Here is a 24,126-nt window from a genome sequence, read left to right on the forward strand (position 1 = left end):
GAATATGTGTATCAATATATATCAACCACAGAGCCACCAGGCAAATACACCCAGAGTTTAGACTTTTGTTTTCATGAGGTCATTTACCTTGTGGAAGAAACAAGAAAGTGTAATCCAAATTAATTTACCTTTCATTTGTTGTTAAAAGCATAGATTTAGGTAGGGAACTTTCAGAAAATCAGAAATGTCCTGACCAACATTTGGGCAATTTTACTGCACAGAATATACTTTAAAACTTTAAACTATGTTTTATTTTCATTTTAACGACTGTCAAAGTTTCTTAGTGTAATCATTCATGTGTAAATTATTTCCCTACCTCTTCTAAAGCTACATATAAAAGCCACGTGGCATCTGGACATTTTCTCAGCGCTGTTCACAATGCTCCAATCGCAGTTGTTTGTGATTATTGCTTAAAGACTTTTTAAAAAACATTTTCTGGAAATAACACGGGCAGATTTCCATCCAACCATTGAAATTAATCGATTTAAACCAGCATACTCATGTTTCCAGTCCAGGTAATAAAAAATAAAAAAACCCGTCCTGGGCTTGCATACGCCCCAATAAATGGAGGATTCTGCTGCGGTCTGTAAGTGCCTTATTGAGCAAAACACATTTTGAAAATGATCCTCCATGTCCCTACCAACTTCCAAACCAAACCTATGCCATTGGTTAAAAAGTGAAAATGTAACAAAATATCCTTCCTGTGTCTGAATGGAATAAATTCAATCAAGTAAAAGTTTTTATTTCTAGCAGTAATGAAAGGCAGAATATACTTTAAAACTGATTGAAGTGAATGTAAATCCCCAATTAAAAAGAGCGGTTAATTATAGCACTACAGGTGTGTCACAATGAAATGTGTCCATGTGATGACATATATTCACCTCTAGATAGAGACATTCTTCACCCGTTTGTCAGGTCTTTCTTTAGTTGAACTTCATGCGTCACACCTCCTCAAAATATAACTTAATGTATGTTCGTATAGGACTGGTAGAATTAGTGGCTGTGATGTAAACTGTATACATGTTTACAGTTTTAACAATGCAGGCTTTGACTTTAAGCAATAAAGAAGAACAGATATTTAGATACATCACAAACAAAAAAACATGATGAACCATATCAAGGCAAAACATGTTTTTTTGTCATGTGATCATAAATGAAATGACCTGTCAAACATCCTAATCTCTCTATCGCTTGATTTTACCCCTACTGCGCTTTTTTCTACACTGTTTACAGGGTTCACAAGGTCCTTAAAGTGCTTAAATTTAATTTCAGAAATGTAAGTAATTGAATACCTGGAAAATCGCCTTTCTTGTTAAAAACTGCTTGAAATGAAAACAGAACATTTCTTCCGTGTAATGTGTGTCCATCAAAGTTGAGGCGACTCCATTTTCATTGAATAATGTGTCTTTTAATATATTGTTGTTCTTTACAGTCAGATATTAAAGCAAAAAGAAAAATTTATTTTAATAACACAGCACAGATGCGATTAAAAAACAAGAGCCTTCTCTCTCACTAATAAACCGGACACTGTGTGTGCGGATCTGTAACATGCTCCTTGAACTCTTAAAGTGACAGTATCATTAAGTTTGCTATACAAATGAATGTAAACTCAGTGTTATTACTTGTAAATTGTACACATTATTTCAAACAGTGACAGTTCATATCATTATTATACAATTTCATGATATAATATTAATTGATAAAATGTAGAATCTTTCTTATTTTAAAAAGTTAAAATGTTATTGAGAAAGTTATGAGAAACTTTTTTTATTTTTTTTTATTTGAGCATTTACATTTTGTATTAAAGAACTTTATTGTGATGTGCATTTTGCAATTTTTTTATTTTTATTTTCAAAAAATAAAAAACATTTCTGTCATACTTTGTTGATCAAAAACAACAAAAGAAACATTGAATTCTAATTACACAGCATGGATTCTGTAACAACATTCCACGAAAACACTGTCAAAGTCCCTGCCGCTGGTCTTAAAAAGACAGTACCATTTAGCATTTGTCCTACATATCAAAGTAAATACTTGTAAACAACATGTAAAATTTTATATTATTTTTTAAGGAAAACATGGACTTTGTATATTTTTAAAATGTGACTAAAATGATAAAGAACTAATGATGAAAAAATGTGTAAAGTATTTCCTTAATTTACCAAGTTAGAAGGTCCGCTGTATAATTAATAACAGCATTAGCTGAAAGAGAATTTCTTTTTTTTCCTGTATGCAAGCAAAATTGACATTATATCTGAAACATACCCAAATGAATTGGAAATGAAAGCTTGTAAATTGTAATCGAATCATGATAGCGTGATGTTTTGAATCATGATATTAGTATTGTGATGTATTGCGATACATCGAATCGTGAAGTGTATTCGCATTATGTATCATATCATGAGGTGGCTAGCGATACCCAGCCCTAATTAGAATATGGAAAGTGTTTAAAGAGAGAGTTGTGTTTCACACAGGAGGTTGTCCAATTTAACACAGAGACACTGAGCAGTCGGAATAAAAAACCCCAAATCCAGCATAGAGGGGTTCAGTGAATGTGGTGTTGAATGTGTGTAAATGTGTGAGTGTGCGTGTGTCAGAGACGCTGTAGAAGGACAAAGTGCCGGCCAACCAGTCCAGATACACTCCTACTCTGTTAGAGGGGGGTGAAGGGGCACGTATGTCAACGCTCTTTTTATTGTGCCACGCAGTGAATCTGCCATAAATACAGCTCAAATTCCAGGACTTTTCATTGAGTCCAAAATTACAACCATCACTCCTTCCTTTCCTTCCTATTTTTTTATATGTCACTGCAATATCGGCCCAGCCGCTCCATTCAGCCTCCCAGTAACAGCGTCCAGTCAGACTCTCTCTACACAGGACCTGCTCATAGTGCTCAAACCTGTCTGGATGATCAGGATATGACTGATCCTCCACATGTGTCACCTTTCTTTTCTCCTCAGACAGAAAGAGATGAGTGTTTGCTGTGTTTGGATCCAGAGTGAGATCACAGAAATCTAAACAAGAAGAGAAGACAGATTTGAACTGTATAAAGGACTGTTTTACAGTAAAGAGTGCAAGAAGAAAGTGTGTAAAAGAGAGAAAAGACCTACATTTTCGCAGTCCTGGTGTGATCCTGAAATGTTCTCCATGGTCTACACTAGACAAACATATAAATATAGACATAAGAAATGTTTTATTGTTGGGGATTATCAGTATCACATCATGCACTAAAAGTGTTGTTTTCCAATATCAAAAACAGACACCATGCAGCATACAGTATGTACAGTATTATGTACAGTACCACGTAAGTGTGCAGAGTGCACTGAATGTGCACAGAGGCACAGACAAGTGAGTGTATTGAATTCACTTTCTTAGGTTGCTAGAGTAAAGTTTGATAAATTAAACTGGTCCATTTGAGCATTTGTAAAAAGATTTACAGACTTCCTAACACAAAATATGCTAGCTCATCTCTTCCTTTGCTGTGGTTGCTCACATTTAAAAAATAATGCTTTGGCTGAACTTGGACAATAACTCATGGACAATAGTTCCACGTGTTTAAAATGAGTTTTCTTAAATTAAAATAATTTTTTAAAAATGAAAAAAGTGTATGTGCATCCTACGTTTTTTTTTTTTTTTTTTTGCAATCCGAGTTGGGCTCATGTGCAAGACACAATACAATAAACAAAGAAAAAAATGGTAAGTGTCCACACATTGATTTATTGCTCCAAAAATATTTTGTTAGCTTACATTTGCTAGCTAAGTAAAAAAAAACAAAAAAAACATGTAAACAAAAATTATTTTAAAGAAATGGTCGAAATTTTGCAAGTGTAAGCTCATAAAAATTAAATATTAAAACTACCATGTAATTTCAATTTAAATACTTCAAGTAGTGGGCACCTAGATGAATTGAGAAAAACCCAAAATATAAGACATGATAAATTAAATCAAATGAATCTCTTTCCTTGATTAACATGCTACTACAGTGAATGCTAGCATGCTAAATGCATGCTAATTGAAAACACTATGCCGTGATTAGCTGTTCTCAAGCTCCACTCTTAATCATGATAGTAACCCCCAAAACTCCAACATAACAGAAACTCTTTTAAATGTCAACAAAACAAAACACTCTCCCTTTACATTTAACATAAAATTCAGGGCTCCTGAATGCGACTAAAATGGTCGCAAATGTGATCAAAAATAATTTATTGCAACTAGAGCCTGGCCGATATGGTATTTTTGAGACCGATACCAACTTTAGTGGGGGGAAATTAACCAGTTACCGATATGGTGGCCGATATAATTAATTTTTGAGCTGGAATGAATACAGACCTTTTCTATGTGGATTGTTCACCGATTTTGCACCGATATGACTATGCAAAGGTACTCAGAAGGGTAATTTCTTAAATATTTTTATCAAAGAATATTTGATATTATTATTATACATTGACAACAAATTCTAGAAATGAACACTGATAAAATAAAGAATAAATAAAAATAAATAGCTAAATAAAAATCAGTACTGTATGTTTAGTATCAGTCGACTGCTGACCATTTAAATAAAGAATAAATAAAAATAAAATAAATAGCTAAATAAACATCAGTACAGTTTAGTATCAATCAAATGCTGACCATTAAAATAAAGAATAAATAAAAATAAAATAAATAGCTAAATAAACATCAGTACTGTTTAGTATCAGTCAAATGCTGACCATTAAAATAAAGAATAAATAAAAATAAAATAAATAGCTAAATAAAAATCAGTACTGTATGTTTAGTATCAGTCGACTGCTGACCATTTAAATAAAGAACAAATAAAAATAACATAAATGGCTAAACAAACATAAGTACTGTTTAGTATCAGTCAAATGCTGACCATTTAAATAAAGAATAAATTCAAATACAATAAATAGCTAAATAAACATCAGTACTGTATGTTCAGTATCAGTCGATTGCTGAACATGTAAATAATGAATAAATAAAATAAAAACATTTTTTTGCTAAATAACATCAGAAGGATGGTTTAGTATCAGTCAAATGCTGACTATTTTAATATTGCCAGTCAATTAGGGGCAGGTTGTAAAACAAGAAGCATTTACACCTGCCGAGTCAAGAGATAAACAGCGGCAGCAGTGTTACAATGTATTCTGCTACACAAGTTCAGGGGAAACTTTCAACGGTGGAAAACCAGACTTTTAAATATTATATTTGGTAAATGCAATGACTGGAATTGTTCGGTTGAATGGGGTACCAAACTGCGAATCCTGAATAAAACAGTTTGGTGAATACATGCTTACACATTAGCTTACACTCAGCTGACAAGGTATGAAAGTAGCTACATGGTTAGCTAGTTAGCTATAAGCACATTGCCACGGAGAGTAAAAGATGGACTTTATTTACTTTCCAGCATTGCGTCTCACCAACTAGGTAACAATGTAGCGTGAAAACAAGACTCAACAGACACAATCCACCACTGCACCGTTGTCTACTGAGCTGCAAAAAGATGCTCTGATGTTTACCTTTCAATCTGCTACGTTACTGACTGCACTGACAAACTATAGCTGGCTAACATAGCAAACAGATGTGATAAACATGAGTGACATGGTTGTCAGGGACAGGGTTAACGTTATATTGAAAAGGGAAAATGATGGGGTCATTGTTTATTAACTTTCTAATATGTATTTCACAAATTAGTAATCAACTTACTGAGAAGACACCGCTTAACTCCGCACTGTCTGCAGAGCCACTGTCAACTCAGCTCTGTAAACAATGGAGTCTGCTGGACAAACTACGTTATGACATCAATTCAAGCATTGTTTTCTGAATTATATGTTCTGAAAAAAGATTTAATATCTGCACATATCGGTAAACATATACACCGATATGATATATCCGTGAAAGTCTAATATCGGCCGACCAATAAATTGGTCGGGCACTAATTGCGACAGTAATTTAAAATCTAGTCTCCATTGGTGACGGTCAGGTTGTGTGCATTCATATACGGTATCGTTAGATATCATCTTGGGAGTTATTGATCACATCTTTAGAGCGCCAGTGTGTCTCGTCTGTCAGTATGAGCTTGCTGCACCGCAAATAACAACAAACCCAGTGTGAGAGTGTCGTGACCAAATGAGGGTGTGAACTCAAGAGCTCAGCTTAACAGCTTGAATCAGAATCACTTTCTCAGTGAATCATCCGTCAGTGTGTTCACAACTGGGAGTGCAGACATTTCAAAACAGGAGTCCCATGTTTATTTTGGGCTTCTTTATAATTAAAAGTCCCGCACCACTTTTAGGACAATTGAGGGACTCATACACAACTATTACACAAGGTGCAAACATTCATTGATGCTCAAGAAGGCAACACACTACTATATGCATACTACGCTTTATGTAAATATCTGCTTATGTAGATTCTGTAGGGCAGTACCAAATAATAAAAAAAATGTATCTCATATATTTGTATAAATTATGAAAGGGGTGTGAACATTGATGAGACAAAAGGGGAATGCAAACTTACGTATCTTCTCAAATATATACTGTATACTGTTTATTAAACCATTGATTAATGGGTTATCAGCTGTCTTCCTTTTCTTCTGCTTTCTATCTTGTTTCTGAACAACAATCTAAATCGAACAATTATATGATTTGGTGACTAAAAACAGCCATTTGGCTCCTTAATGTTTCAGTTAAGGAGCAAATGGCTCCAAAGTCATTTTTTTTAGTCTGGAGCCCTGAAATTCTCCCCATTACATTTATCTTGCACAAAGACACATTTAACAATTTTAAAATGTTCCCTCACTACCGAGTGCCATGCAAAGCATACTGGGAATTAGAAATCCACTGCCCAGTTTCAGTTAACCAACCATGTTGTCCCAACACAAATAGATTAGATAGATTTTTTGAGTAATATAAACAAGGGAGAATTCAGTAAAAATGCCAATAATGAAAGTTATTTTTTTGTGTGCAATTGCTGTCTTCTTGCATGGACATCTGTGGGGATTGATGATCTACTGTACCTATTTGAAACAAAAATCTGCCAATTTTTTTCCATTGTTAATAGTCATCAGTAAAGCCAAATCAGATAATAAATAAGTAACACTTACATTATCAAAGATATAATCAAGCACATTTTTAAATTCCTAAAGGACATGGCAAATTCCTAAAGGAGAATTTGTGTATATGACCTTTGAGGTAAATTTGATTGGAAGTCTCAGTTAGCCACCATACACAAATACTGTATAAATTTGTGATGCAACCCAACTTACTTGAGCTTGTCCAGTTTGCAGTTTGGATCATTGAGTCTCTCTGAGAGCAGTTTGACTCCTGATTCTCCTGGGTGATTGTAGCTCAGATCCAGCTCTATCATGTGTGAAGGGTTTGATCTCAGAGCTGAAGCCACATAACAACAGCCTTCCTCTGTGACCATACAGCCTGATAATCTACAAAAAGAGAGATCAAAACATTGAGATACCTTATTTAAGAATTGTATCTTGTCAGAGCTGTAGCGCAGTTGTTAGTGTAAATCCCTAATGAGCCACAATGCTCACAGGGTTTGAAACTGGCCTGTGTTATGTGCAGATCCCACTCCCCTACCCCCTTTCTACTTGATTTCATCATCAGACTAACATTATCAATGACAGTCTTCTTATAACTCACCTACACATCTCAGATAACTGATTTACTCAGTTCTCTCTTTTTTTTCTTGTCCAAAACCCTGAAGAGTTGTTTTCAATAAACTGTCTATGCTCATGTATCATCATTGTTGCGATACAGGGTAAATCTTCCTTCTTTATCCTAGTGCTAGAACAACCTAGTGGATAACAAACAATTGGACTTCAAACGTGTCTATAGAGACTGCTCTGCTATATTGTTATATATGCTCTGTTATAGTGTCTCATGTCCATCTCCTATCAGTCCTTTGTTATCATTCCAGCTATACAACGCCAAGATCTCAGCACGAATTTCTACTTGTAAGACCTACTTGACTAACACAACAATATACCCATACAGCCAGGCTTAATTTTTTCACTTTTAGATAGAAACTTCCCAACACTGGAAGCACTGCTGTGAAGCATTTGTGCCATATTTAAATGACAAGTACAAATCAGTTTTTTGCTTTGCATGCTTTTCTACAACTAATGGGAGCTAAGGAACTGATATAAAGAGTCCAACAAACCTATTTCTCCTCCCCACTGAAAAGACTGTCATTGCTGGTCACCAGCTTATGTTGTGTTTTGGGTCCTAGTGCCCCAGCAAGGGATGCTGGTGTGCTGGTGACCCTACCAGGCTTTTAAACTAGCTTAACCAGCTTCATAATAAAGACCATACCTAGGTTTTGCTGATGAAAAAGCATGGCTATATTGGTCCACCAGCTAGACCAGCACCAAAGATGCAATAACCAGCAAAAACCAGCCTAGACCAGCATGGGAATTGCATGCTGGTTAAGCTGGTTTTTATAGAAGGGCTGTCATGATTCTTACCCTTGTGGTGGAATGACATGCCTCTTTCATCACCCTGCCACTTCCAAGGCCGTTCTTCAACAAGGTTCACAATTTGTGTCGGCGAATGCAAAGCGCACCTCTGCTTGAGATTGTTTTTTCACAGTGCATGCACACTGGAGTTTTCGCCTGTACAGGAAGTCATTAGGAAGTCCTGGCAGCAAATCAGATGTGCCGCCCAGACCCCATCAGTGGGTCAGGATGAAGCTGAACTGCTGATGAAAGCTGCCACCCCTTAAGCCCCGTACCAGGGACCTTTTATTTATATCACTAATCCCCATTATTTCCTATTTTAATGTTTTGTGTTCTTCACTATTTTAAAAAAAAATACCTCTTAGAGGCTTGTCCCCACTGAGTCTGTCTGGATAAGTATTCTGCCAGATGAGTAACAGTATACATTCTAGGAGTGTAACGGTTCTCGGCCCATGGTTCAGGAAGCATTGGCACTGTGGTCAGTTCACCTTAAGTTTAATGACGCATCTGGAGCACAAGTTTTGTTCAAGAAAACAAAGAGTCAAACAGACAGGTACAGTTACAACCTCCGCTAATGCACCTGAATGGATCTGTAGATGGATACGCTCTGCCTGTGTTTCATGTTGGTCAACTTGATGACATCACTGTTTTGCAAGCGTTGTGTGTAGTTGAAAATGGCAAGCGGAGAAAACAAGCCACTGATTGAGAAACCCTCTGCATTTCTCCTTTCTGGGAACATTTTCTTTTTGCAGTCAATTACAACCAAAACAGGCACTGTTTGTAAAAATCGCTCGACACGAGTGCTGTACACTGGTAATCCATGTCAATAATGCACTTGAGGGTTTACTTAAAATGCGCAGCTGTAATCTACCACGAGCATCAATAATGCGTTTTAATTAATGGCATTAAGATGCCGTTATAGTAATACATGATTTACCTTTTACACCAACATCACCCAGGGAAAGAGCTGCAAGTGAGCCAAAACTGCACACACTCACTTCCATTTTTAAGCAGGCACTCCGTGCTTATTCAAATGGACATGAAACAATAACTAAAGCACTTGGGGTGTTCATGTGGGATTTCCATGTATTATTAAAATACTCAAGCAGATTATTACAACATCCCTTCTCGTATGCATTTTAATAGCAAGGTTATTCCTTTTATAGTGATGTACAGCTTCCAACTATTGAATATATATTGAGATGAATTTGAAGTGCAATTTATGTTGATGCATGTAGCGTATTAGAGCAGGTATTAAGTTAAATGTTGATGTAGTAATTAGAGAACATTTTATTTTTTTAGTTAAGGACACTGACGAAAATTAACCATGGTTTTACTATAGTAATATTGTAGTAACCATGACTGCTGTTACTGGGGTTTTCTGAGCAGAAATCATTGTTTTGATACAATTAACCATGGTTTTATAACAGTAATATGTAGTTTCTATATAGTAACCATGATTTTACTATATACTGTAACCATGACAGTAACCATGTTAAACTTTATATTGTGGTTACTATGATTTTCCTACAAATAACGTGGTTAAATTATGGTTACTGTTGTAAAACCATGATTGATATTTAAGGGCAACCTGTTGAAGTGTTTACCAAAGATTATTCTTTGGATTTGGCAGTAATATTGTTTTCTGAACAAAGCAAATACCGAACCGTACCGAAACCATGACCCTAAAACCGTGATACAAACTGAACCATGAGAAATTTGAACCGTTACCCTTCTAATACATTCCCCTCACAATTTTACTCTTACAAACCTCAGTATGTTCAGTTGACAGTTTGGACTCTTCAGTGCATCAGAGAGTAGCTTCACTCCTGAATCCTGCAGGTCATTGTTACTCAGGTCCAGCTCTCTCAGGAGGGACTTTGAAGATCGTAGAGCTGAAGCCACAATTTCACAGACCTGATCAGCGATATTACAGTCAGAAAGTCTAAAAGAGAGTAAAACAATTTTCAGGGACCTTCTTGAACTGACTCTGTGTGACTCAGACACTATTAGTATTTTCAGACATCAGAAATATGAGACATATTACATGATATGCGGTAAGTAATCCTAGAAAAAAATTCTAATGGATTTAACACTCACAGAGCTTTTCTGCAGTTGAACACAGCTGGTATCAGTCTTCTTCTACCCTCCTCTGATGTGTTGTATTTCTTCAGGTCCAGCTCATCCAGCACCTCCTCTGACATCTGAAGCATGTAGGCAATTGCTGAACATTGAGCAGGAGAGAGTTTATTCTCTGAGTGTTTCTCTGATTGTACAAACTCCTGAATCTCTCTGTACAGAGTCTGATCTTTCATCTCCAGCAGACAGAGGAATAGATTGACGGATCTTTCAGTGGAGAGTCCACGTCCCTCTTTGATTTTGTCTTTGATGTAAATTTCAGTTTCTCTGATGCTTTCTGAGCTGTTCTCTGTGTGTGTCAGTAGATCCTGGAAAAGTCTCTGATTGGACTCCAGTGAGATTCCCAGCAGGAATCGCAGGAAAAGATCTAATTGTCCATTTTCACTCTGAAGGGCTTTATCTACTGCTCCTTTCAGCAAATTCTGTATTGAAGCAAAATCTTTTAGGCCCTCCATGGTTGTACTCACATGGTAGTAAAACACATAGAAAGCAGCCAGAAACTCCTGAAAGCTGAGATGTATGAAGCAGTAGACTTTCCTCTGATGAATCACAGATTCTTCCTTAAAGATCTCAGTGCAGATCCCAGAATACACTGAGGCATCAGTGACGTCTATGCCGCTCTCTATCAGGTCCTCCTCACTGAAAATGACATTGCCCTTCATCAGCTGTTTGAAAGCCAGTTCAGCAAGTTTCACAATCACTTCTCTGTTGGACTTCAGGAGTTTCTCTGGATCTCTCTCTTCATACTTCTGATTCCTCATATTGATCTGAATGAGCAGGAAGTGGATGTATATTTCAGTCAGCGTTTGAGGGATTTCTGTACTGTCATCTTGTTTCAGGATGTTTTGAAGCACAGTGGATGAGATCCAACAGAAGACTGGTATGTGGCACATGATGTGGAGGCTTCTTGCTTTTTTAATGTGTGAGATGATTCTGCTGGCTTGATGCTCATCACTGATTCTCTTCCTGAAATATTCCTCCTTCTGAGGGTCATTGAATCCCTGAATTTCTGTCACACGCTTGATGTATTTGTTGGGGATCTGATTGGCTGCTGCTGGTCTGGAGGTAATCCAGATGAGAGCAGAGGGAAGCAGATCTCCTTTGATGAGGTTTGACATCAACACACCCACTGATGAAGTCTTAGTCACATCAGAAACTTTCTCACTGTCTGAAAACATCAGTGGAATTCTGCTTTCATCCAGACCGTCAAAGATGAACACAACTTTACACTCATCATACATCTTTGAGTCCAGATCATGAAGTTCAGGATAAAAGTCCAGCAGAAGTTTGTGAAAACAGTACTGCTCATCTTTAATCAAGTTCAGCTCTCGAAATGGAAGCAAAAACATGAAATCTACATCCTGATTGGCTTTTCCCTCGGCCCAGTCCAGAATAAACTTCTGCACAGAGACTGTTTTTCCAATTCCAGCGATGCCTTTAGTAAGAACAGTCTTTATTTGGTCTTTTATCTTCTCCTCACATCCTGGTTCAGTTAAGGGTTTAAAGATGTCATTGCAGTAGATTGGAGTGTCTTGTAAGTGTTGAGTTCTGGATGTTTTCTCAATGTGTAAAACCTCATGTTCTTCATTCACCCCTTCACTCTCTCCCTCTATGATGTAGAGCTGTGTGTAAATCCTGTTCAAGAGGGTTTGATTCTCGTGCAGTTTGATTCCCTCAAATAAGATCTCATACTTGTTCTTCATGTTGGTTTTGTGTTGGTCTTTGATTTTCTGCAGGACATCATCTACTGGTTGGTAAGAAACCTGCTGCTGGTCTCCAGTTTCCTCCAGCAATGTATTTGTCTTTAGGGCAAATTCTGTGTCATACTGCCAAATGTGGGTCTGTCTGTCGGAGGCAGTACAGGACTTTAGAGGTCTGACAAGATCATTTAGCTTCAAACTGCAGAGAAATTAAAAACAAAAAAGGCACAGAAAAACAAAACAAAAAACAAACAAACAAACAGGAAAAGCATTAAAGGGATAGTTCACACAAAAATGAAAATACAGCCACTGTTTACTCACCCCTGTGTTGTTATAACAACATATGACTTTCTTTTTCTCAACACAAAGGGAGAAATTGTGTAAAAATGTTGTTCTCAGTGATGTCATACAATGGCAGTTTATGGTGACCACCTCTTCAAGCTTCAAAAGGACACAAAAGTATAATTCAGATGTCTAATAAATTATTGTATGCACCTCATGACTTGTTCTGAAGTCATGCGATAAGGTTTGGTGAAAAACAAACCAAAATCTTCAGACACGTTTTGTAAATTCTGGTCTCTGGTTTGTGTGCAGCTGTGCTGTGTTCTGTTGTTACTATCACTGTGGTCGACCTATTTTAGATAAACAAAATGAGTTTTTGCTTGAAAGCCCCATCTCGCGGGCAGAGCTAAGTGAACTGTGCTCTCATGCAGTCTCTTTGTGTTAAAGCTGCACTACGTAACTTTGTGCTCTCTAGCGTTATCTGTGGTTGAAACTTAAAACTGCAAGCAATTTGTGGAAGAACAGTAAACGTGATTCGTGTTTCGGCACTGCTCTTCTGGCGGATGAATCACATGATTTGAGCTTTGCCTGTGTGTGATCATGACTGGAGATATTCAGAACCATGCTATTTTCATGTTGATATAATGTTATACGATTAAACATTTAAAACTGAAATATTACTTGCTTTGATGAAGATAAACAACACTCGTATTCACATACTTTAAATAAATGAATTTTACACTTTTCTGACACTTCACTCAAAGCACTTTGAAATAGAGAACAGGGGTCTCTCCTTAAAGTATACTTTAAATATGATTATTCAAGTGTTTTATCTTCTATTAATGTTTGTATTGTACTACAATGATCAGTTTAAGAGGTGAAACTCGTGATATGGATGATACGAGTTCAATGGAAGACTTCATTATTATTGTTATATTGTACAGCCTCAGTTGATAATGCAAGTGAACCGTAATACTACAATAGTATGTCTATGAATGCACACAATAACACGTAAACTAAAAACATAGAATGAGGATTCAATAATGATGGGGATAAAATATACTTCATTCAACATAAAAATAATATGTTTAAAAATGCAAGTTAACAGTCAATTTCAGAAGTCATAAATATTAATAAACATGTCACAGTGACTCCCCCGACAATGTAGAAACATCGTGATCGGTAAACACAGGAGTAATGTTCGATTCATACAAGCATGACAAGCAATATAGCATTAGCATTATATCAGGTAAACAACTTCACCAAATGAATAACAGATTAACATCCATCCAGATTGTTGCGATGTTGTCCTGAACAGTGCGAGTATGACTGAACTGAACTGTAGTTTCTTTCTTATTTTTAATGGCTACTCACAAACTAAAACAGTGCATTACCGCCATCTAATGTTTACATGGGAACAAGACAGCTGGCTCTACTTTCCTATGTTCACGGACATGACATAATGACGCAAGGATGTACGTCATAAGCCAGCGATTTCACGCCAAATCGAACCGACAGCTCAAAATACAAATAATATTTATAGGCTTACCGTAGTGAATCGGGATAAGGTAAGAACATTGTTTTAAACAGATTGTTTATGTACTCAATCAGTAATGTCAGTTTGTTCATTTATAACTAAAAAATCTTACATAGTGCAGCTTTAAGAAAGAAAGTCAAATGGGATTATTAATATACAGGGGTGAGTAAAAAAATGACTGAATTTTAATTTTTGGGTGAACTATTCCTTTAATATATTTCTAACATTCCAAACTAAGAGCTCAAATTGGAACAGAAATTATGTTTGATATTGACAATTTTTGTGTGTCTTTCACTTTTAAATAAACAACTATACCGGTAATACCACTGATTAGACACTACACAATAACGCATGGCATCTTAATTTCAAACTCTGGATTTTGTTCTTTATTTATTTGAACTAAAAATTACAATGAAACTGAAAAAAGTACAATTAAATTGTACGTTGTTCACAAACCTCAACCAACATGCCAAATAGCAAACATAGGCTATGTGCAAAACGAACGCAGTGCCCGTTGCGTAAATGCACAAATATTTAATTTGTTTACCCTGTTTGCCAGCACCTGGTCGTTGGCTTTCCCGTGGATCTCTCATTTGGACACATTATTACTAAACTCTCTATACTGAAGTGGTAAGTGTGGTAATTTGGTTTTGGAGTGATGGGCTATAATCAGTGTTGGGTGTAATGCATTACTAAGTAATTAATTACTGTAATTAAATTACTTTTTCATTGGAAAAGTAAGGGATTACTCTTAATTTTCAGTAATTACAGTTACTTCTGATGTAAATGTGTTAAATACTTTATAGACTATAGAACAATTCTATATAAAACAATAGTGAATTTAAAATCGAAATTTAACGTCTAATGTTAAAATATGTTTTTTTGTTTTGTTTTATTTTTTTGGATTTTTCCCCTTTTTCTCCCAATGTGGAATGCCCAATTCCCAATGTGCTCTAAGTCCTCGTGGTCGCGTAGTGATTCACTTCAATCCGGGTGGCGGAGGACGAATCCCAGTTGCCTCCGCGTCTGAGACAGTCAACCCGCGCATCTTATCACGTGGCTTGTTGAGTGCGTTGTCACGGAGACATAGCGCGTGTGGAGGCTTCACGCCATCCACCGCGGCAACCATGCTCGATTCACCATGCGCCCCACCGAGAACAAACCACATTATAGCGACCATGAGGAGGTTACCCCATGTGACTCTACCCTCCCTAGCAACCGGGCCAATTTGGTTTAAAATATGTTTTCTAATTTAACGCTGCCCCTTTAAATCTGTTGGCCAGTTCATGAATAATTTATTTCATTTTATATGATTTATTTGAAATAGTTTCATGTCTATCCTTGTATTTTTCATCTGGTCAAGGTTGATCAGGGTTTTAGAAAGTAATTAGTAATACGTAATGCAATTACTTTTCAGACAGAGTAATTAGTACAGTAATCTAATTACACTGTAGATGATGTAATTAGTAGTTAGTAATTAATTACTTTTATTGTCCAAGCTGATTCGGCACAGTTGGCAACCCTTCTTATAATTTATATACTGAAAATTATATAAGGTTCTGATTACAGTTTACACAATTTGTGTACGTGTCAAAAATCAGAGAAACGTGATGGTCCTTTATTTTTTTCTGTACATTTTCCAGACAGAACCCCTTTAACAAATGTGCTACATTGCATCCTTTATACCCATGTAATGTCTGCATTAGTATCTTACCTGGGGTCAGATATTGCTGGTCTATTGCTCAATACACAGGGGTCCCTCATGGAGTTGTCACTCTTCATAGACACATAACTGGGTTCTGGAGACTGAACAGCACCTTCCGCCTCTTTCTCCTCATAGAGACTCATTTTGGAGGAAGTGTCCGCCTCCTGTCTCAAAAATATGAGACTGATTTCAGACTTGTACATGATACATAACAGGATTTCCCATTTGTTCCCAGTGGTGTTCCTATTTATAGACGTATGAAATAAATACAAAATAGGCTTTTCTGGTGGTTTCGCAACTCAAACCTCCTACTTCCTGTATTGGAATTGTATGGTCTTAGTGGGTTTGTGCTTGCTTACTAGAAATAATCAGAATTTTAAAGTCACTTTAAACAGGATACATATCCAATCCAAATGCAGATATGATTTCAATATTATATTATAAATATCCCTTCAAGAGAAAATATTATCAGAGGTTTACTTCGACTTCCCTAAGTCAACGTTTTCAGCCATTTTCAGCCATTCAAAATGAATAAATAACGATCAACTTTTGACTGTAACTTGACATAACGGCCTGACTCAAGCGCTCTTTATAGCAAGCATCAAAACATGACAGGTTAACAAACTTACGTTATAGTATCTTGAGACTCTGGTGGTTAAAACTTTAGAAATGTCTTGTCTTCTTGGGCAGTTTGGACAATGGGGCGGGGCGACAGATTGGGGGCGGGGCTACACGTGTGAACTGATTTTCATTGGTTTGTGAGAAAGTCGAGCTTATTGGTGTTGAGAAGTGTGACGCTTGAAGTGTGAACGTGCACATTCCTTTGTATTTGATTTTCATTTCATTTATAAAGCACTTTTCAGCTACACTTGTAGACTAAAGTGCTGAACAATCAGCTTAAAATAACATAACAATAAAACACAACACACCAGACCTGCTACTTAAAAGCCAAATAAAAGAGGTTAGTCAATTATTCATGATGTTCTGGTGGTTAGGATACTGCTTGAATCATATATTATCTGTTAGTAACCATGCTTTTACCGTTTGTTTAGTTAATTATTGAAGTCATTATCTTCACTTGATAAATAAAAAGTCATAAATTCAATCACCTTCTTCCTAAATTCTTTAAATCCTCATTTTACCTGTATTTCACAGCTCTTGGTGACATTCTCAATGAAGCTACTAAGAAATGTATTACATTGAAGACGCTACAGAATGATTTGAATAATGCTAAAAGTAATGACCAGTTATACACAATTAATGAATGAATGGACTAATTCAATTTTTAATGCGTAATGTCTCAGAGAAACATATTAAATAACCCTTTGAACCTTAAAATAATGATCAAATGCTTACATTTGAAAAGTCATACAGAACCAATATAAGCACATGAGGGAAACATGAGTTTGCAGTGGAAACTTCTATTGGTACTTAAAAACCAATCAATGCAAGTGAACTTTTTAAACGCTGCAAGCCAAATTGAATTTAACTGATATTGTGGCATGCCTCCGGCCACAAAAAACAGTCCTGGGAGCAAAAGCCTGTGTATCACCTTCTGAATAAAAACCCAGAAGTTCGCCTCTTCTGCCACTCCCCTTGTACCCTGGTGGAGAAGACTTGAAAAGGGATTGGCACTCCAAACACTCCCTGATGCTGAAGCTCTTCCTGAATTCAACACCGTACCGCTGAGAGAATTTCTTCCACTTGGCAACACCTTTTTAAGTGTATGGACAAGAAAAGATGATAAGCAAGCTTAACAAAAAATAAATGTATTGGTTCACGATTTAACTACATCATATCATACCTTCTAATTGTAAAATAAATAAATACATACAATTAAAAAACTGTGCATTGAACACCAAGGAAAAAGGAAGAGCTTACTGTCTAGCCAGGCAAAGTGCGCTTCTTTCTGAAAGTACTCATCCATGACCACATCTGCATACCAATGACAAGGTCAAGTATGCACAATCTCCAGTTGCTACAACTACTTTCAAGATCATTGAAAGAATTTCAATGGGGAGCTATGTACAAATCAGAATGATATTCATAAAATGTTTTTCCATGAATATACTCTTTCCTTCAGGCCACATTACAAAAATATGCTTTAACTCCATAGAGAACTTCAATTTAGACTAACCTGATATATCTTTGGTTTCATAATCTGTAAAACATACATTCAATGTTTTACAAAAATCTCTGTAATGGCAGCCAGTGGTGGCAGCCAGGTTGCTACTACATAGGCGTCAACAGCTTAAACAATAATATCATTAAACAGGAGAAGAAATGTCACATACATGCAAATTTATTTTGATTCTTAATAAAAGCTCCAGTTCTTTTGCCTTAATTTACCAGATGAAAAGCAATTTGCTCTGCAATCCTAAGGCAACAGTTTAAAATCTAGAAAAAAGGAAAAATAGTTTTACACTTCAATGTCTGTAATATTTTAATAATATTTTTTTTTGTATTGCTGTTACCGATGCTTCAAGGTCCTCAGCCAATCCTAAAGACCAAAAATCTGCAGGGGTCAACACAGCTGATCCCACAGAAGCAATAGGTTAATTTGGGTCATTGTTGGGATCCAATGCATATGCAACCTTAACAAATCACAAAAATGTTAAATAATCAAAAGCTATAATCATGTATTAGAATTTTAGTATGATTACTAACAAATGATTACCCTTTCCTGAAGATCTGGTGGTACTGGTTGACCCCATGATGCTCTATTTGGCAGCAAGTCCTCTGGAACCCACAAAGTTCTTTTTAACTTGACCCATGTAGGGCGGCTTGTGACCACTTTTCAAGTGTCCACCTCTGAGCTCATCACACTGTGACTGGACAGCTGAAACACAGATAACTGATCACTTAATCTGAAACAAACATAACTGAATTATCCTTTGTTTAGACCCACCCTCTACACCTGATATTGGATAGCATACTTCCACATTAGCAGTTTCAGAGGACTGTGCTGTTGTTCAACGATTAAGAGCTGCACCTATACGTCAAGAAATATAAATAAATAAAATTAAATAAAATAATAATAAAGATATTGAAAGCCCAGCTCATGCTATTGGAAGCTGAAAGATGACCAGTACTGATACAGTAACAGAAGATACATTACCCAACATAACTTTTCCATTACAACTGTAATTCGATGCTCTCTTGTGTGAATTTTTTTTAACAACTTTCTTGTTCTTTGCCACATTTTTATGGTGCAAAATATTCCTGGCCAGGAAAATGTGAGATGATGGCTTCATCATGTACATGAAGTAGATTTATTTCCTCATTTCTGAAAAAAGTTGCTCAGCTGTCATCCTTTCTGTTGTTCTGATGGAACACGTCACATTGTGCATAGTGGTGCGATGATCAAGTGACAGGGTGAACACCTTGATCAGCTGGTACTTTTTTGTAGTTCAGCCATGACAAACTGACTTCTAACTGATTTTCAGATGCCTCCTTGATATTTTCATCAGATGGATGAAGTAAGTGACCTTCAAAGGGTTGGAAGAGATTGTGTGCACGTTGGTTTCCATGAGAGGCTAATCCTCTTGGGTAGTCATACACAGTAACATTGGGTAAATGCTTCCACGAAAAGGAGGAGGTCTGTGTAATCAAGGGGACTCTCTGCTCTGATGTTAAATTTAAGGGAGTACACAATTCCACACGGGCATGTTATGAAAGGCCAGCCACCTAAATCAGAAGACACAGTAGTGAAGAAGCAGCATTTTTTTACAGTAGTGTTCCCTTGCTACCTTGTTTTTTTTAACAAATAAACTACCCAAACTGCAAAAGACTGCCATTCCATGACAATGCACATTTAAAATTAAACGCCACTTAGTGGAAATATGATACAGTTGGGATGAAGCAAATGTGTGCATAGCACTAAACTGAGAAGTATTTATGTAACCATCATATCAACTGTTATGAATCCAGCCCCTGTTGTTCCTCCCACTCACCACCAGAGGGCTCCATCACCTGGAGATTGACTTTAACTCTTTGGACTCCATTTCCCATAATCCCCATACCTGTCAATGATTATCTGTTCACCTGTTTCCAATTCACCCAACTATTTAAGTCTCACTCACTGTCATTGCAAAGTCTTGTTTTGTACTGGCTGACGTCTCTGAGCGTTCTCTGTATTTACTGATTTTTCTGTGTATGATTCTGGACTGTTTACCCTGTTTTGACCTGTTGCTGCCTGCCTGCTGTTACTACCCTGTTTACCAGGATATTACCTGTGATTGCCTGCCACCTGCCCTGACCTCTTGCCTGTTTAATAACTATCTCTCTGGTTTGCCTTGTATATTACTATTGCTGGTGATTGATCCCTGCCTGTCTACAATACTACGTTTATTGTAAATAAAGCTGCACTTGGATCTCTACTCCGATGACTCAGCGTTACATCAACACAAAGTTGCACATTTTTAGCCAAGCTAATAAATAAATGTGTAGTCTGACTTACCAGATGCACCCCATACTTTTTCAAACAACTTGTTATAGGTGACTCTATTTGACATCCTCTCCCTTAGTCGGAAGATTAGATCTACGTATCTTGGAGCCTTTACAGTGTATTCCACACCCCTTACAAAGGGCCTTTACTTCTTTATTCTAGACAGAAATTATAAATAAAAAAGTAATATGATGAAACAAATCATACTCTGAGATTAAGAAGCTCAAGCCTTTCCTATGTAAGGGGTATGACATCCTTAGTTGAGTCTTGCAGAACATGTACTTTTGCATACTCTGTATTGAGAACCATATTTGAGCTCCTAGTATGGTCACCAATCCACAGAGCCCAAAAGCCATAGCTTGGGTGTACAATGAATGGGTTTCTCGACCCACCTAATGATAACAAAAATAAAACAATAATACATTTCTGCATTAGGCAGATGTTTCTATCGTCAGCTAGAGGAACCCAAAAAAAAAAAAAAAGAAAAAGAAAAACCTGTCTTGGCTCACACAATACTGTTTGGTCTTTACACTCTGTGCATTTCACTTCCATGGGCACCAGGTGTCTTGGAAAGGACTGGCAGGACGATGAATCTCTGGATAGATCTAGTAAGTTCTTGGTAATTAGGGTTAGGTTGTATGCTGTCATGTACTGGATAATTTTTTTGATGTTTATGTCAGATGGTGGATAGCAGTTGTGTTCACTCCTTCCATCAGTTGAATCTGTCGGGACCTTCTTGACACTTTTGACCTTCTTGAACATTTCTTTTTGTGTGTGAAAGAGATGCCACTTTGACACAGCTTTATGTATACAAGACTTCCTTGGCACTGAACAGGGGCAGTGCCAGGTGTTTTTCTTCAAATCGTATCACCATTACTCTTCCAAGTCTGCTGTAACACGAACGTTTTTGTTCAAATTTGTTGGGTGGGCCACCTATTTGCACTGACACTGACAAAGGAACACCTTTGGCTGCAGCATCTTTCTTCAGCTGAATTAACTGATGTTTCCTTGCTGCTCCAAACCACTTCTGCTCAGCTGTAACAGACAGTGTGTCTTCTGCAAGCTCAGTCTGTGTTTTATCAACATGTGGGCAATAAGATAAGGACTGCAAGTGGTCACATTCAAATGGGCAAAGTCAACGTTGTTTTTGGTTTTCTTAAGTTGTTCTTTAAAAGCTTCAAGTTGCAATGAACCTAATCAGCTGTTTTAGGCTTCACTTGTTGGACTGATGTTACTAACTCATCCACAACATCAGCAGTCATCAGATTTTCCATCTCCATTATTGGACAAGACCCTTGAAGCAATAGAAATGATAAGGAAATATGTTTAATTGAACATAATTAGAGGAATGCATTGATTTTATACATACAGTACATCCTTTTTTGTAGATATTGAACTGTTGCCTGAATATTATTGTGCATATTGTCTTTCATCTAGAAGACCGGGTTCTTAAGTCAATTACCTGAGGAACTTTTACTGGTGGCATTCCCAAATTGAAGGTCTGAATCAGGTGTAACACCAGGGGAAACTGCTGATTTGTTACTATTATCTGTCACCGAATGTGTGGTCTCTATAATTGGACCTTTGATGCGACGGGAATGATTCAGAAATGATCATATAATTTCAGTAGAGACTTAATAGTTAATCCTGTTTTAAGATATTGAAACATTGCCTGAAGATTACTGAGAACATTGCATACGTGTTTTGAAGTACAGTTAGTTCTTAATAAGTCCATTACCTGTTGAGCTTTCAGTGATGGCATTAGCAAACTGAAGGTCTGAATCAGGCGTAGCTGCTGGCTGGTCCACATCATTACGTGCAGGATGGCATAATATGTGGGTCATCAACAGGGACCTATTGATTACTGTCTTTTCACAGTAACAACAGTGAAAGTGAGGCCTTTCCCGACATGTATCAATGCATTTCACAATGGTGAAATCTGAAAAATGGAAATGGTTATAAATTTCTCCAAACCCAGTGAATGTAACAATAACTTAATATACCTTCAGTACTTCATTGCATGCAAATTATCAGCTTTGGAAACCAAACTTTGTGCTTTACGGCGGCTTCCAAGTGTTTCTGCAGGTGAAGCTGTAGTATGTGAGGAATGTCTTTGTGGGTGTTGCAAAATGGACATTGTTGAAACTTGGACTTCAGAAGACATTTATGTTCTGTTTCTGACAATACGGTAATGTGTTTCATGTTTTCTGTAAAACAGAGGCCCTTGGTCAGTTATATTTTGGAGTCTGGGACACACAAACAACATCCTAAAAACCTGAACTATGCTTAACACAAATCACTAAAACAGGCTGAACATTTAAAATAATTAACAAACTTGACACCAACCCGTTCCTCTTAATACAATAGTTTTATCAGCTGAATGTCACATTGAAAAAATGACAACTGAATTTCACCTCCATAAACTCTGTAGACTATGTTTTCTCTCACAACCGTAATGAACAGAAGAGCTGGTTTACTAGGCAACATCAAGAAAATAATGCAGATTACAGGTAAAATCAGCTAAATAAATTATTCAGTCAATTGGTTTGTTTCCCATCACAGCAAGCCCCAATTTATGACGTGATGAGACACTCTGGACAGTAATTTACAGCCAAAAAAAAGATATTAAAAATTTTGAATAAATATTGAATTAAAGATTCAAAGTGCTGCACTGTAGTGTGAATTGTCAGATCTGAGTTGACCTAAGGCAATTAAAAAATAGCACTGGCGTGTTGTTATAGCTTAAAATTGTATTTTTGAATATGAAAAATGTATAGAGGTCGTACCTCGGTGACCTTAGCTTACAGCCATCATAAATGAAGCTAAATGTTTTACAAGTCTCTCCAGACTTCCCTTCTTTACCCAAAACAATCTATTTACTCACCCTTGTGGCAACCTAAACTGTTTGCTGTTATTTTTTCCATGAACCACAAAATGTGAATTTTTGAAATACACGCTCCTCTTTTCCATTGAGCGTGGTTCAAAGTGAGCACAGATGTCAAGCCCCAAACCGGGTAAAAAAAACTACATTCTCTTGTAAAATACGCTCTCATACTTCATGTTGGTCTGGTGTTGGTTTTTGACCCTCTGCAGAACATTAAAATCCACATTTTCAAGAACTTGGGAGAAATACCAAAGTTATTATTTCTCATTTAATTATACGTCATTGTTGTGTTAGAAGACTAAAACTCCCCTTTACAAATGAATAACACCAAGTCAAATATATGCTTCATCCATTATAAATACACAATTGTGCACTGAACACATCATTATCTATATTATTCAGACCTCAGAAAAATCACATTGAATGCCCATAAAATTCTTTTGTTTTTCTAAACAGGACTGTTTCTTTAATACCTTATTATACACTAACATGTATACATTAAAGTGTTACATCACACGCAATGCAAAACATCCATGTATCAGGCTACTTTACTGTAAAAAGCATATTAGATATTTAAACTATTTCATTTTTAAACTTCACATACATTACAATATGAAGAAAACAAGTTTACAATATCAAAATCTTATTAATATTGCTAAAGCTGGAAAACAATTGTAGAACTTACCATGAAATACATTACTCATAAAATCTTTAACCTCTGTAACAGCTGATAATTCTGTGTGTCAGTTACGTTCTATTTTTCTGTTCTTCCTGTTTCTTCACAATTCCACTGAGCAAAAACAAGTGATGGTGGTCAACTGGAATATACAGGTGCATCTCAATAAATTAGAATGTCGTAGAAAAGTTCATTTATTTCAGTAATTCAACTCAAATTGTGAAACTTGTGTATTAAATAAATTCAATGCACACAGACTGAAGTAGTTTAAGTCTTTGGTTCTTTT

The 24,126-nt window shown here is 36.5% G+C and overlaps 1 protein-coding gene and 1 long non-coding RNA gene across 8 annotated transcripts; both read right to left on the reverse strand.

Annotated features, from left to right (window-relative positions):
* Positions 1-1,397: 1,397 nt before the first annotated feature.
* On the reverse strand, positions 1,398-16,542 carry LOC127443480 (NLR family CARD domain-containing protein 3-like). Of its 3 annotated transcripts, XM_051702130.1 has the most exons (7): positions 16,463-16,510; positions 15,843-16,076; positions 10,571-12,508; positions 10,242-10,415; positions 7,265-7,438; positions 3,111-3,157; positions 1,398-3,014 (listed from the first exon to the last, which is right to left on the reverse strand). In XM_051702130.1, exons 2-7 carry the CDS (start codon positions 16,034-16,036, stop codon positions 2,488-2,490), a joined length of 3,054 nt encoding a protein of 1,017 aa, XP_051558090.1. In that variant the 5' UTR covers positions 16,037-16,076; positions 16,463-16,510; the 3' UTR covers positions 1,398-2,487. The 3 variants fall into 3 exon arrangements, with proteins under 3 accessions (XP_051558090.1, XP_051558089.1, XP_051558088.1); XM_051702129.1 differs by having other exon boundaries at positions 1,398-3,157; positions 15,843-15,997; positions 16,463-16,542; XM_051702128.1 differs by having other exon boundaries at positions 1,398-3,157; positions 16,463-16,512.
* Positions 16,543-17,094: 552 nt separating this feature from the next.
* LOC127443486 (uncharacterized) lies at positions 17,095-22,321 on the reverse strand. 5 transcript variants are annotated; one of them, XR_007897672.1, is made up of 10 exons: positions 21,743-21,978; positions 20,790-21,574; positions 20,293-20,438; positions 18,952-19,520; positions 18,770-18,825; positions 18,511-18,672; positions 18,128-18,427; positions 17,971-17,994; positions 17,715-17,854; positions 17,095-17,547 (listed from the first exon to the last, which is right to left on the reverse strand). It is a non-coding gene; the product is annotated as an uncharacterized LOC127443486 (long non-coding RNA). The 5 variants fall into 5 exon arrangements; XR_007897671.1 differs by having other exon boundaries at positions 17,715-18,230; positions 18,308-18,427; XR_007897669.1 differs by having other exon boundaries at positions 17,971-18,427.
* Between the last annotated feature and the right edge of the window lie 1,805 nt (positions 22,322-24,126).

The sequence above is a fragment of the Myxocyprinus asiaticus genome, chromosome 7, assembly GCF_019703515.2.
Source record: "Myxocyprinus asiaticus isolate MX2 ecotype Aquarium Trade chromosome 7, UBuf_Myxa_2, whole genome shotgun sequence".
Taxonomy (NCBI): Eukaryota; Metazoa; Chordata; class Actinopteri; order Cypriniformes; family Catostomidae; genus Myxocyprinus; species Myxocyprinus asiaticus.

Excerpts from the sequence above, each read along its gene's own strand:
- LOC127443480 (XM_051702128.1), bottom strand. The coding sequence starts at position 16,036 with ATGTACAAGTCTGAAATCAGTCTCATATTTTTGAGACAGGAGGCGGAC. Across the intron at positions 12,509-15,842 it reads CCAGCAATATCTGACCCCAG|TTTGAAGCTAAATGATCTTG; the intron begins GTAAGATACTAA and ends ATTTCTCTGCAG. Across the intron at positions 10,416-10,570 it reads TTCAACTGCAGAAAAGCTCT|ACTTTCTGACTGTAATATCG; the intron begins GTGAGTGTTAAA and ends ACTCTCTTTTAG.